This window comes from Neofelis nebulosa, chromosome 3, assembly GCF_028018385.1.
Source record: "Neofelis nebulosa isolate mNeoNeb1 chromosome 3, mNeoNeb1.pri, whole genome shotgun sequence".
NCBI lineage: Eukaryota > Metazoa > Chordata > Mammalia > Carnivora > Felidae > Neofelis > Neofelis nebulosa.
The window spans coordinates 140,002,417-140,017,583 of NC_080784.1; the positions used below are offsets into that span (position 1 = coordinate 140,002,417).

General features: G+C 39.6%; 1 protein-coding gene across 4 annotated transcripts in view; it reads left to right on the top strand.

The window, feature by feature from the left end:
* Positions 1–15,167, top strand: part of RASGEF1B (RasGEF domain family member 1B) — a 580,386-nt gene that overhangs the window by 114,535 nt on the left and 450,684 nt on the right. For 3 of the 4 annotated variants that reach the window (XM_058722120.1, XM_058722117.1, XM_058722116.1), the window contains exon 2: positions 559–606. Coding sequence is in view for 2 of the 4 variants with exons in the window: in XM_058722117.1 (XP_058578100.1) it covers positions 559–606 (48 nt within the window). In the remaining 2 variants the exon portion in view is untranslated. Of the gene's footprint in view, positions 1–558; positions 607–765; positions 881–15,167 lie in introns of all 4 variants that reach the window. The other variant, XM_058722118.1, reaches the window with a different exon arrangement.

The window sequence follows — 15,167 nt, forward strand, 5'->3', positions numbered from 1 at the left end:
ATTCTGCCCTATAGAAATGCACTTGGAAATCTTGCCATCAATGTACTATTTTCCTCATTCTGCTCCTGTTTTGTCCGTTTCCATTTTACAGAGCATTTGTGCCCTTCCCCTCCTCATCTTTCTTTCTTTCACACCTCTTCTTTTATTCATCCCCCCCCCCCCCACCGCCTTTTTCCTTTTGCCTCATTACAGCTGGGGTTATTTCCTCACATGCTACACTTTGTGGTTTCTGCAGCGTCCTCTAGGAAAGATGCTGAATCAGTCACTATGAGCAAGGCACTGACAAAGTGTAGGTACACCTTCACAGCTTAGTGGACACATGAACTGAGATAGACCTTCCACAGTCCAGACCTTCCACAGTCTCTGTTCAACATGGGACTAAAATTCAACATGGAACTCTATGCTGTGCTTCCGTTCTTAGATTTCTAGAGTCTGTGAGGGAAGGATAGGGAAGAGGATTTTAACTTAAAACTTATACCTTCTAAAAGAAATGACTTCAGAATAAGTCCTGCTGTTTCACTGGGTGCTTCATAGATTTCTTTCTCATTTTTCCTCTAGTCCAAAAGTCACTCCCGAGTCGGCCTGAAATCAAGCACGAAGCAAAAGGTATGTTTTTTTCCCCTCTGCATCATTCTGTAAAAAAGAATTATTTTGGTGGATGCTTTTATTTATTTTTTTAAAAGAGAATGATTTCTTTTTTGAAGGTAAGGATACTCCCAGAAACAAGGTATTTTGGAATTTTCATTTACTTTGCTTCTACAATAGCAAACCTGAAATGGGAGAAGAAATCCTTGAAATGAAATGGAACAAGAGAGATTCTGGAAACCCAGTGACAGAAGCTGAGAATTTCTCATGGCTTACAAGCAATTCTGAAAGCAAGGTCAGAAGATAATGTGCCAGATTCAGTTGTCATATTTTTTAAGCCCTTGGCAATGAAGGAATTTGTTTCTATCTCAGTTCATGTGTCCACTAAACTTTATTCTCTCAGGATCTGTTATGGAGAATGACCCTCACCTATGACCTGTGGCGAATTGGCTAAAACATGAGCTCTGAGTTAGAAAGAATTGCTTTCAATCCCTGGTTCTGTTACTTTATTAGCTATGTGACCTTGGACACATTTGTACAAAGAAGATGATTGTACCTACTAGTGTAGTATATTCTAAGGATAAAATGAGATAACATATGTGAAAACACTTATATCCTAGTGCCTAGCACAAAATAGGCATTTAATTTTTAAAATCCTAATATTATTTCATTGATACTTTAGATCAAGACAATAGAAAATTTGAAATTCCAAAATCTTAATCCTCAGACACACAGACATACACATTTACATATATTTAAATTATGTTAATTCCTGGTGATACATAGGGCAATGATATAAATAGATTTATTAGAATTTGGAGAAGTCCATGTTAAAAAATTATTCTAATGTCGATGTTTGAACTTGTTGGAGGACTTGCTGAACCTTTGAGGATAATGGACGAGTTAACTCAGAATACCTTTCTTGATGTTAATTGTTAGAGAAAAAACACTTCAAGAATGCAAAGCATCTAAGAGGTGCTTAAGGAGATTAAAAGAGGTAACATCTGTGAAAGCACTAAGCCCAGTGCCTAAGTACATAGTAACTGTTTTTATTAGCAGAGCATCATGTTGCTTGGGAAGAAGACAGGCAGACAGGGGTTCCAGCCCAGCCTCAACACTTACCGGCTAATAACAGCTAACACTGATAGAGCAAACACTGTGCTCCAGGTACAGTTCTGAGCACTTTCCAACGATCAACTTATTTAATACTCTCTACAGCCCTCTGACATAGGTGTTCGTGTATCCCCAGGGTCTGTTGGCAGAATGAAATTACACCAGTGATTTGAACAGAGAAAATTTAATATGAAGAACTGTTACCCGGTTGTAAAGTTGTTAACTAGGTAATGGGAAGAGTACAAAACATAGGGGAAGGAAAGAAAAATAAGAGAAAAACAGAAAGGGAGACAAATCATAGGAGACTCTTAAATATAGAGAACAAACTGAGGGTTGCTGGAGGGGAGGTGGGTGGGGAAATGAGCTAAATGGGTGATGGGCATTAAGGAGGGCACTTGTTGGGAGGGGCACTGGGTGTTATATGTAAGTGATGAATCACTGGGTTCTACTCCTGAAACCATTACTACATGGCATAGAGCATTTTTGCCCTTGACTTGAATTTAAATAAATTAACAAAGGGGCGTCTGGGTGGCTCAGTTGGTTAAGTGTCCGACTTTGGTTCAGGTCATGATCTCACAGTTTGTGAGTTTGAGCCCTGCGTCGAGCTCTGGGCTGACCGCTCAGAGCCTGGAGCCTGCTTCGGATTCTGTGTCTCCCAATCTCTCTGCCCCACCCTGCTCGTGCTCTGTCTTTCTCCCTCTCTCTAAAAAATGAATACACATTAAAAAAAGTTTAAATAAACAAAAAGAAGACTATAGGGGTGGGGGTGGGGAGCAATTCCAGGAAGCAGGTATCACCCCCAGGGTGGAGGGAATAAGACGAAGAGATGGGATTATGAAAACTTCTTAGATCTTTAGAGGAAGGGCCCCACAGAGTTGAGGTTCAGACCTCTGAGGAGCGGGCGCTGGCCAGCATGCTGTGAGGCGGAGTCTGCACGTGTGGCCAGACTGGACTCAGTGGCTGTGCAGGAAGCACAGAAGGATAATGCTGCTGGTGTGAGGCCCAGAGGAAGCACAGCTGAGGGAGCAAGTTCCTTCTTGCTTCTCCCCCTCTGCACCCCCTCTAGTGCTTCTCACTGGCAGAACTAACAAGAAGCCAGCTGACTGTGCAGGAATGTGTTTCTCAGAACCCCAGGCCTAGATCACAAACCAGGTTACAGAAAGAAGGGTTTGGAGATGAGAGATAATAATTTAGCAACTGGTACCATTATTAGTTCCTTTTCGTAGATGGGGAAACAGAGGCAGAGATGTGTTAAGCTCTGTTTGCCTGGTGTTGTGCTCTGAGTATTTGTGCCCCCCTCAGATTCAAATTGGAATTTGATGATATTAGGTGATGATATTAGGATGGAGGACCTTTGGGAAGTGCATGGGTCATGAGGGCTCTGCCCTCATGAGTAGGATTAATGCTCTTATAGAAGAGACCCCACAGAACTTCCTTAGCCCCTCCTCACAGCAAGATGTGTGCAACACAGTGAGATGTGAGCACACGGGCACCCTGATGTCAAGCTTCCAGCCTCCAGAACCATGAGGAATAAATTTCTGTTGTTCATAAGCTACCCAGCCTGTGATATTTTGTTATAGCCACCTGAATGTACTAAGACATCCATCTAGAATGAGGTCGATCAGAAATTAAACCTAGCCAACCTGGCTCCAAAATTTATGCTTTTTAAGTTCTTGTACAAGTAACCATGGGTAAAAACACTCCAAGTCTTATTTTTTTTAAAAAAATTTTTTTTTTCAACGTTTTTTATTTATTTTTGGGACAGAGAGAGACAGAGCATGAACGGGGAGGAGCAGAGAGAGAGGGAGACACAGAATCGGAAACAGGCTCCAGGCTCCGAGCCATCAGCCCAGAGCCTGATGCGGGGCTCGAACTCACAGACTGTGAGATCGTGACCTGGCTGAAGTCGGACACTTAACCGACTGCGCCACCCAGGCGCCCCTCCAAGTCTTATTTTTAAAATCTACAAAATGAGGGGCGCCTGGGTGGCTCAGTCGGTTAAACGTCCAACTTCAGCTCAGGTCACGATCTCATGGTTCATGGGTCTGGCCCCATGTCAGTCTCTGCACTGAGAGTGCGGACGGAGCCTGCTTGGGATTCTGTCTCTCCCTCTCGCTCTCTGCCCCTCCCCTGCTTGCACTCTGTCTCTTTCTCAAAAATAAATAAATGTTTGAAAAAAAAATCTACAAAATGAGAATTATAATTCCCAACTTCTGGGGTTGTTCTAGGGATTAAATAATATAAATGATGTGCTTATTGTATTTCTAGTACATAGTAGGTTCCTAATATTAGCTCTTGCTAAATATGGCATTTCTCTTGTTTTGAGTAGAGGGACCTCATTTTGCCTCAGTGACTCTATGTGCAGTTTCGAAAGGATTGCTCTTGGCCTTGGGCGATCCCATCTACAGCGATACAACTACATTTAGTTGATTATCGCTCCAGGTTAGCATGTCTAAGTGTTTATGTCAGAAAGTGAACAGCAGAGAGAATTTAATACTGGAGCTTGATCAATGGAGGTTTTATTGATGATGTCCTTAAAAATCAGAATTTATTAGGGGTGGAACACGGCACTGAATTAGTCTTTCAATTCAGATTTTAAGAGGTGGGGGAAATCACTGAATTTATTTATTCATTCTTTGACACAACAGTTATTCATTGGGTACCTAATTGCACCAAACATTATCTAGGAGTGGTATCCAGGAGTGATATAAACAGAGAACAGACCCTGCCCTAGAGACTGTTTCTTCCAATCTGGGGGGGGGGGGGGGCGAGGGGGGAGAGGCATGTGATGCATCAACCCAGATGCTTATTCTCACTCCTTGTTTTTGACAGGTGTATATGGGTGTATCTTTCTTGCTATCATGCTATCATGTGGGTAAAATATCTATTGGGCCTACTACAGAGTTGACTAGTACCCAGTGGAGATTGTGTGGTGGTAGAGAGGTGTTAGGGAGGGCAACTGCCTCTTCCAAAGGACAGTCGTTCAATAACTGGGGAAGAGGTGAGTCTCAGAGCAGACTCAGGGGCTGAGTGGGAGAGGCTGGGAGGCAGCAGCACTGGAAAGCTCTTGGGCTTCTGGTGGGAGGTCATACAATGTTTGTGTGCAGGGATAGGAGAGTTAAGGGCTCCAGGCCTGGTGCTGTGATGCTGTATGGGCCCTTTTGTCCTTGCATGATTGATAGACTGGGGGACAGGACCTGGGAACAGGCAAGGCCTCAGAGCCCTGGAAGCAGCTGAGATAGTATCAGGAACCTCTCCCATAAAAATTGGGTTGTTTTTATGTTTTATTTCCTCTCTGTGTTTACTTTCTGTCTGCCTAAAAGTCTGCCATATATCCTGGTATCCCTAAGGAACTAAGGGAAGGGCTTTATATATGAGTTTTGGCCAGAATTTTAAGGCGAAGCTGTCGTGGAGGCTAGCATGGTAGCCATTCATTCGGCAAGTAAATACTCTGTTACCCCAGTGTGGAACGTCAGTGAGCGAGGCTGAAATAAATAGAAGACTCTTTTGTCTCTTTCCCACAAAACTTACTTTCCTACTCCCCAATTATCTTTTCAAGATTAATAACAATATTAGTAATAGAAATAGCATACAATCAGTGTTCTGGTTGCTTTGCAAACATTCCGTGGTTGCACTGTTTTCATTCGATTTTAATCAGAAAGAAAATTGAACTGCCAAAGCCTAAGGTTAACAGAGTGTTTTAAATATTTTGTCTCCTGCCCAAACATTTCTCTGGTGTTCAGGGATCTTGAGTTTACTACATATATCCTTTTTTCTATTAAAACCATCTCTGCAGATCTGATAAATAAATTCACAGTAAGTTACACTTGAATTATGTGGTTTAAAGTCTAATCTCTCCTAAGAGTATTTGCATTTTAATAGGTGATAGAGCTAATGAAATGGAGTTGAAGGGGTAGAATTTTCTGGCATTAGCAAGGAGGGAACAATTTTGGGTTGGTAGAAAGATCTTATCCTTTCTTCTAAAATTACATCGTTTACCTGTAAGATGGATTCTGGAGGATATATTAACTGATTAGATGATCTAGGGTCACAAATGTATACAGTGGGTGGTGAGTCAGTACTCTAATTTGGAGCATCGAGGTTGGCATTTTGTTACTCAGCCCATGATCATCTCTTCCTCCCACCCCATTCCCCACCCGCCTCCTTATTTATGAGCATAATGTCCATCCTTCCCACAGAACTATTACTTTCCTCCAAACAAAAATTGTGTTTTGTTAGTATTTGTACCTTTCCTCTACCTCCTTCTCTATGGTGCCTAGTGTCTGAGAGCTTTCTAAATGTTTATATCTGAGTAAACCTGAGTATATTTAAGTAAACCATGTTATGGACAATAATGGAGCCCTGTGTTAGTCTCGGGTCCCTGGAGAAGTAGCTTTTAGGTTTTCCTGGTAAAGACTAAAAAAGACTCTTGAACATTTCCTGTGGTATTATTTTCATTTTCTAATTCTATCTTTATGCTCCATCAGCAGTGTTCTTTTGCCCTTCTGTGCCCTCCATTCAATCCCCACCCCTCACACACAGCATGGTACATTTGTTATGATGGATGACCCCACAGTGATGCTTCATTATCACCCAAAGCCCATAGTGTACATTAGGGTTCACTCTTGGTGTTGTACATTCTATGCATTTCAAAAAGTGTATGACGTGTATCTGCCATTGTAGTGTTCTACAGAATAGTTTCCCTGCCCTAAGAGTCCTCTGTGCTTCACCTGTTCTGGTCTCCATCCCCAGCCTCTGGCAGCCGCTGATCTTTTTAGTCTCCACTGTTTTGCCCTTTCCAGAATATCATATTGTTGGAATCATACAATACGTAGCCTTTTCAGGCTGGCTTCTTTCACTTTATAATACGCATTTAATGTTCTTCCATGTCTTTTCACAGCTTGGTAGCTTATTTCATTTTAGTGCTGAACAGTAGTCTATTGTCTGGATGTACCACAGTTCGTTTATCCACTCACCTACTGAAGGACATCTTGGTTGCTTCCAAGGTTTGGCAATTATGAATAAAGCGTCTATAAATATTCATGTGTGGGTTTTTACATGAACATACGTCTTTCATTCATTTGGGTAAATACCAAGGAGTGTGATTGCTGGATCAATTTTTCTTTTTTCTTTTCTTCCCCAAAATGACTCACAGCCTTTGCTCAATTGTCTTTGAGTACCTGCTTCAACTTGTGTATTTTCTCAAGTGTCCTTCCTGTTCCTGGCTGTGTATTTCATGCATGGAGCCTCTAGAGTCCCTGAGAATGATTTACGCCCCACTTGGGAGAATATAAGGAAAGAGAGACACACTATGTAACAACAGTACAGAGAAATTTTTAATGAAGCAGCTAGATTTGGGCAAGTTAAGTAAAAACCAGAATATGAGCACCCAAGAGTTAAAATTCTGTCTGCTCATGTGTTCCCACTGGCATCAGAGAGAGTCATTTGGGCCTTTTACGTAGCTGCGAGGATCTGAACACTGAATCTAGCTTAAGGGAAATTGAAAGTCACTGCTTTCTGGTAGTGGCAATTCCCCTTGAAGGTCCTGACAGGAGATGGGAAGGAAATCAGAATCCCTGAAGTGGAGCCCATATTATCTTTCATCTGTGTTATCTTTCCATGGCCTATGAAAGATACCAAGTGGCTTTCTGGAAGATGCAGCCCAAATAAAAAATGACAAAACAAGCAAGATGAATTTAAAAGAGATGGAGATCATCTCTACAGACTCACAACAATGGGGGACTCTAGGAGAGCCTACTATTTTTTCCAGAAAAACAAAATTAAAAATAAAAGACACCTGAATTCACATTTCTATGTTTTGGTTTTTAAAAATGCTATTTTACTTTTCTAGAAAGAGGGAAGTTTTTCAGTTGAATATTGTTCAAAGGATCAGTAACTGTGTGTCAGACACACTGACAGTAACCTTTACAATTATCTCATTTGTGAATTGTATCCTTAAAAAACCCAGAAGGACAAACCAGGCATTTCAGCAATGTAGGTCAAATTCTATTGCCATGAGCTCCAGGGGACGGGCTGTCCAGTGCTTTCTTTCCCCCCTCCTGAACTTGGGTTATACTGAATGGTATTTGGAAAATAGGAGCCTTAGGCTGAGGCTCGGGAAGAGTGTCGTGGGTTTTTAATGTGATGGCATTTATTAAATGGGTATTGGAGTCATTTCACTTTTCATTTTATTCCTATTCTTTTCCCTTGCCTTGGTGAAGAGCAATCTAAGTCTAACCAAAGCTTGTAGTCCCTCTGTGTCTCATTGTCCTGTGACTCAGGTCAAAGGTCTCCTTCATTCCTGTCTTCTCTTCCTTAATTTTCCAATACCCTGAGACATTCCAAAGACACAATGTATACTCAGACTTACTTAAGTTTAAGCCTAGTATCTCCAACTCAAAAGAGTTGGCTTCAAGGGTGGTGTAGGCCAGCAGTTCTAAGAATCCCTTTTATCGAAGAGCAAATGATATTCGTATAAATTCTGTGGGAGTGAGGCCTGAGCTGGATTGCTCAAAGCATCTGCCATATATATCTGGAGCAAATGAAAAATAATAATGCCTCTGAGTACAGCTCTCCTTATTAAATATTATATATGGTCACTACCCAATCCTCCTGTGGTATTTCTTCAAGCTGGTCCTTTAATGGGCTTTTCTAACCTGAATTCAATCCAGTGTTTCAGAATGACAGTCTGTCTACAAGGAGAGCTAATGAGCTTAAACCTGGTAGTAGGAGGAGATTAGGTGAGGTTATACCAGGAAATGTCACAAAGGGTCCATAAAGCAATCCAAGTGCAATGCAATTTCTTCTCTCTTTCTGTCCTTTTAATGTTTATTTATTTTGAGAGAGATAGAGGAGGGAGCAGGGGCAGAGAGGGGGGAGAGAGAATCCCAAGCAGGCTCCACGCTGTTAACGTGAAGCCCGACATAGGACTCGATCTCATGACCGACCGTGAGATCATGACCTGGGCTGAAATCAAGAGTCGGACACTTAACTGACTGAGCCGCTGAGGTGCCCCAATGCAATTTCTTCTTGTAATTGAAGGGAATATGAGCTCTGAAAAATTCATGGCACTTCAACTCAGAATTCATCTAGATACCCTTGTGTCAGACAGTTCTGAAGTCCAAACTTTGATTTTGTGTCCATAGCTTTCTCTAAGTGGCCTTTTATTTTAGGTTAACAAAAAGAAGGTATTTCAATTTACATAAATTAAAATCTTCCATCTTTCAGAAATGCTTAGGTAGGATTTCAGAAGGAAAAATGAAAATATATACATTTCATTCATAGACAATCTCTATGCAGAGATTTGGCATTAACAGCTTAGTATGTTTTGCCCATTTGAATGATTTTTTTAAATTTGAGCATAGTTGACACACTATGTGATATTAGTTTCAGGTGTACAATTTAGTGATTTGATAAGTTTATACATTATGCTGTGCTCACCACAAATATAGCTATCATCTGTCCCATTACATTGCTACTACACTATCATTGACTATATTCCTTATGCTCTGCTTTTTATTCCCATGACTTACTCATTCCATAACTGGATGCCTATACCTCCCTCTCTCTTTAACCAATTTTGCCCAACCCTCACCTCTGGTAACCATCAGTTCTCTGTATTTTTAGTTCTGATTTTGCTTTTTGTTTGTTTATTCATGTTTTAAGATTCCATTTATGAATGGAATCATATGGTATTTGTCATTCTCAGTCTGACTTATTTCACTTAGCATTATACCCTCTAGGTCCATTCATGTTGTTGCAAATAGTAAATCTCATCCTTTTTTTATGGCTCAGTAATATTCTATCGTGTATATACACCACATCTTCCTTATCCATTCATCTATTTTTTTTTTTTTAATTTTTTTTTTTTCAACGTTTTTTATTTATTTTTGGGACAGAGAGAGACAGAGCATGAACGGGGGAGGGGCAGAGAGAGAGGGAGACACAGAATCGGAAACAGGCTCCAGGCTCCGAGCCATCAGCCCAGAGCCTGACGCGGGGCTCGAACTCACGGACCGCGAGATCGTGACCTGGCTGAAGTCGGACGCTTAACCGACTGCGCCACCCAGGCGCCCCTCCATTCATCTATTGATGGACACTTAGGTTGCTTCCATGTCTTGGCTACTGTAAATAACACTGAAATAAACATAAGGGTGCATGTATCTTTTTGAATTAGTGTTTTGATTTTCCCTGGGCAAATACCCAATTGTGGAATTATTGGATGATATGGTATTTCTATTTTTAAATTTTTGAGGTACCTTCATACTATGTTCCATAGTGGCTGCACCAGCTTCCATTCCCACCAACAGTGTACCAGGGTTTCCTCATGTCCACATCCTAACGTTTGTTATTTTTTTCTTATTTTGATTGTAGCTATCCTAACAGGTATGAGGTGATATTTCATTGTGGTTTTGACTTGCATTTCCCTGATGATTCGTGATGTTGAGCATCTTTTCAGGTTGTTTGTTGGCCATCTGTGTGTCTTCTTTGGAAAAAGTGTCTATTCACACCCTCTGCCCATTTTCAAATCAGGTTGTTTGCTTTTTTGGTGTTGAGTTGTAGAAGTCCTTTATATATTTTGGATATTAACCCCTTATCAGATATATCATTTATCACTTACAAATATATTCTCTCATGTAGTAGGTTGCCTTTGTGTTTTATTGATAGTTTTCTTTGCTGTGCAAAAGCTTTGTGTATGTGTATATATGTATGTCTGTGTGTGTATATATCTATATCTATCTATATCTATATCTATATCTATATCTATATCTATATCTATATCTATATCTATATCATCTATATCTATATATAGAGAGACAGAGAGACAGAGACACCCAATAGTTTATTTTTGCTTTTGTTTCCCTTGCTTCAGGAAATATATCTAGAAAAATACCGCTATGACTGATGTCAGAGAAATTACTGCCTCTGTTTTCTTCTAGGGTTTTTATGGTTTCATGTCTCACATTTAGGTCTTTTATCAATTTTGAGTTTATTTTTGTGTATGGTGTTAACAAGTAGTTCAGTTTCATTCCTTTACAGTGAGCTGCCCAGTTTTCTCAGCACCATTTACTGAAGAGACTGTCTTCTCCCCATTGTATATTCTTGCCTCCTTTGCCATAGATTAATTGACCATGTAAATGTGGGTTTATTTCTGGGGTCTCTGGTTTGTTCTATTGAACTGTGTCTATTTTTGTGCCAGTACAATTCTGTTTTGATTACAACAGCTTTGTAGTGTATCTTCAAATCTGGAATTGTGGTATCTTCAGCTTTGTTCTTTCTTAGGATTGCTTTGGCTATTCAAGGTTTTCCAATTTTGTTCTTGTGATTTATTTATAGTTTAATACCATTGTGTTCAGAAAAAATGGCATAGTATTATTTTAGTCTTCTTAAATTTATTGAGGCTTGTTTTATGGCCTAATACGTGATCTATTCTGGAGAGTTTTCCAGGTACTCTTGGAAAGAATGTGTATTCTGTTGTTTTGGATAGAATGTTCTGTATATATCATTATGTCCATCTGGTCCAATGGGTCATTCAAATACATTATTTCCTTACTGATTTTCTCTCTGGATAATCTATCCATTGATGTAAGTGGACTGTTAAAGTCCCCTATTGTATTATTATTACCATCATTTTCTCTCTTTATGTTTGTTAATATCTGCTTTTTGTATTTAGTTGCTCCAATGTTTGGTGTGTATTTACAATTGTTATATCCTCTTGTTGGATTGATACCTTTATCATTATGTGATGCTCGTTTTTGTCTCTTGTTACAGCATTTATTTTAAAGTCTATTTTGTCTGATATAACTTTTACTACCCTGGCTTTTTTTTTTTTTCTTCCACTTCCATTTGTGTGGTGAATGTTTTTCTATCCTTTTACTTTCTGTCTGTGCCTTTTAGGTCTGAGGTGAGTCTCTTGTAGGCAGCATATGGATGGGTCTTGTTTTTTAATCCATTTTACTCCTATATGTCTTTTGATTGGAGCAATTAGGCCATTTATAGTCAAAGTAATTATGTATAGGTATGTACATATTGCCATTTAAAAATTTGTTTTCTGGTTGGTTTTTTTAGTCCATCTTTGTTCCTTTCTTCTTCTCTTGGTCTCTTTCTTTGTGATTGACAAGTATCTATACTGTTTTGTTTTACTTTCTTTCTCTTTATTTATTTATTTATTTATTTTAAAAACATGTTTATTCTTGAGAAAGGGAGAGAGACAGAGTGTGAGTGGAGGAGCAGCAGAGAGAGAGGGAGACATAGAATCTGAAGCAGGCTCTAGGCCCTAAGCTGTCAGCACAGAGCCTGACATGGGGCTTGAACCCACAAAGCACAGGATCATGACCTGGGCTGGAGTCAGCTGCCCAACCGAGTGAGCCACCCAGGTGCCCCCTTTCTCTTTATTTTTTTGTGTGCTGTCATAGGTTTTGGGTTTGTGGTTACCGTGAAGTTCATATATAATATCCTAAGTAGCAGTACATATTAATTTGATGACTGTTCAAGTGCAAATACATTCTTAAAAAAACAGAAATAGGGAAAAAAATGTTCTTTCTTTCTTTTTACTTTTTTTAATTCCTTTTTACTCCCTTCTCCACACTTTATGTGTATATTGTCATATTTTATACCTTTTAACATATATATGTTTAATTATGGCCATTTCTTTTCCCCTTAAGTGCCTTTAACATTCTTGTAATGCTGGTTTAGTGGTGATAAACTCCTTTATCTTTTGTTTATCTAGGAAATTCTTTACCTTTACTTCAAATCTGAATGATAACCTTGCTAGAGTATTTTTTTTTTTTTTTAATATTTTTTCAACGTTTTTTATTTATTTTTGGGACAGAGAGAGACAGAGCATGAACGGGGGAGGGTCAGAGAGAGAGGGAGACACAGAATCGGAAACAGGCTCCAGGCTCCGAGCCGTCAGCCCAGAGCCTGACGCAGGGCTCGAACTCACGGACCGCGAGATCGTGACCTGGCTGAAGTCGGACGCTTAACCGACTGCGCCACCCAGGCGCCCCGAGTATTTTTGATTGTAGGTGTTTTTGTTTCAGCACTTTGACTATATCATGCCACTCCCTTCTGGCTTGCAAAGTTTCTGCTGAGAAATCAGCTGATAGCCTTATAGGTGTTTCCATCTAGGTAACTTTTCGTTTGTCTTTTGTTGCTTCTAAGATTCTCTTCTTATCTGAACCTTTGACACTTATTTTGTGCCATGGTGTATCTCCTTGGGTTCATCTTGTTAGGAACTTTCTGTGCTTCTTGGACTTGGATGTCTGTTTTCCTGTCTAGGTTAGGAAGTTTTCAGTTATTTTTTTCTTCAAAAAAGTTTCCTACACATTTTACTTTCTCTCTTCTTCTTCTGGGACCCCTATAATGTGAATGTTTGTTTGTTTAGTATTGTCCAAGAGATCTCTTAATCTATCCTCCTTAAAACAATTTCTTTATTCTTTTTGTTGTTCAGCTTATGTGCTTTCCATAACCCTGTTTTCCAGATGATTGATATGTTCTTGTGCATCCTCTAATCTATTGTTGATTCCCTCTGGTATTGTTTTTTTATTTCAGATATTGTATTTTTCAACTCTCGTTGGTTCTTTTTAATATTTTCTCTTTATTAAAGGTCTCATTGAGTTTTTTTCATTCTTTTGTCTAGCCAAGTGAGTATCTTTATAATTATTACTTTAAATTCTTTATCAGGTATATTGCATATCTCTGTTTCATTTAGTTCTTTCTCTGAGGTTTTTTTTTTTATTCTTTCCTTTGCAGCATATTTCTCTGTTTCCATATTTCGTTTGACTTCATGTATTTGTTTCAATGGAGTAAGCAAAACGGCTACTTCTCTTAAAGTTGAAGGAGTGGTGTCATGTATGGTCCCCTATGCAGACTGTGTGTGCTTGGTGACTTTTGCTGGCTGGTTGGAGCCGTGGCTTATAGGCTAGTTACTGTTTTAAACAGTGGCTTTTTATGGAAAGAATAAAGAAAAAAATAATAAAATTAAAAAGATAATAAAAGAAAAGAACAAGAAAAGCACAAAACCAAAAAGAAAAAAAAATTAAAAATTAAAAAAAATTAAAAACTAAAAACGAAAAAAGACCCACAAAAAAGTCCCATAAAACCATGGCTTGTTTTCTGTGTCCCAGCACCACAGTACAGCTGATGTGGGCTTCTGGACTCTGGGCTTTCTGAGGTCACAAACTTTCTGTGACAATCTGACCCACCAGTTATGGCCTCAGGACCCTGAAATTATGGCACCTGTAACCTGCCCCTTATGGTGGCCAGATCCTGCTCCAGTCTGGGCTTTTGAGGTGGAAGGGGAGAGCATGTTCTCGGTTCCTTGACCCTTTTAAGCCATGGCCTTTTTTCTGTGCCTCAGCATGTTTAGGGCTGGTATGGGCTTGTGGACCCCAGGCTCACTGAAGTTGTAAGCTCACTGAGAGGACTGGACCCACCTGTTATGGTGTCAGGACCCTGCTCTGGTCTAGGCTTTTAAGGCAGGGGTGGGAACATAAACCATGTTGTTCTCCAGTCCTTTTGACCTGGAAAACTCTCCCGCAGCTCCTCCGTTCCTTGTCAGAGTTTGTGTTGTCTCTTATGTGCTAGTTGCTCTTTCAAATCATGGGTATTTTTTTCCTGTGCCTGAGGACAGAGGGATCTATTCCTGGTCCCTCAGTTCTGTCTCTCCTCATTGCCATTGGTAGTAGGGGTGGGGTTCCCTTTGTTATCGTGTCTCAGTCCCTCTTGCTATTCTCTTGCTGTTCTCTTTGTCTTTGGGTTGTTCAGTAGCTGTTCAGTCAGCCCTCTGTTCTTCTTCAGAAGGAATTGTTCTATTAATAGGTGTAATTTGTTGTGTTCCATGGAAGAGGTGAGTTTAGAATCTTCCTATGTTTCTATCTTGAACTGGAACTCCATTTGAGTGATTTTTAAAAATACTGAGCCAATATATTTAAATGTGAGTGTTTTTACATAAATACCTAGATTTGGAGCTTGTCCTGAAATATTGGAATACCTGGAAAGTTAGCATGATTTCCAAATGACAATAATCAACCCTAACTGAGCAGCCACTCTCCTCTGAACAGGGCAAGGCACCTCCAGTTCACCACATTCCTCCTCACTTTGTCCCATTGTCATCCTGATACCCTCCAACTTATGCTCTTTATGTTTTCATGACCCTGAGAGATATTTGAGTTTTTGACCTCTAGTCTATTGGATATCATGCTTCTTCTATTCTTGAGGCATTTTAAGTCCTCATATAGATATTTTAGTTGAGATCAACTCCAGATGTCTTCTTGCAAACACATTCTATTTGGCGATTAATTAGGGTTCAATTTGTTTTAGTAACATGCTAACCTTTAGTAAAGAATAATTTTAAACTTTTTTTTTGGTTGAAACAGATTTTCTTATGTATTATGATATTTAAGGCTTTCTGGTAAAAGATAATTTGGTTTCATAAGTCTTGCATTTCCCATCAGATCCTTGACTTA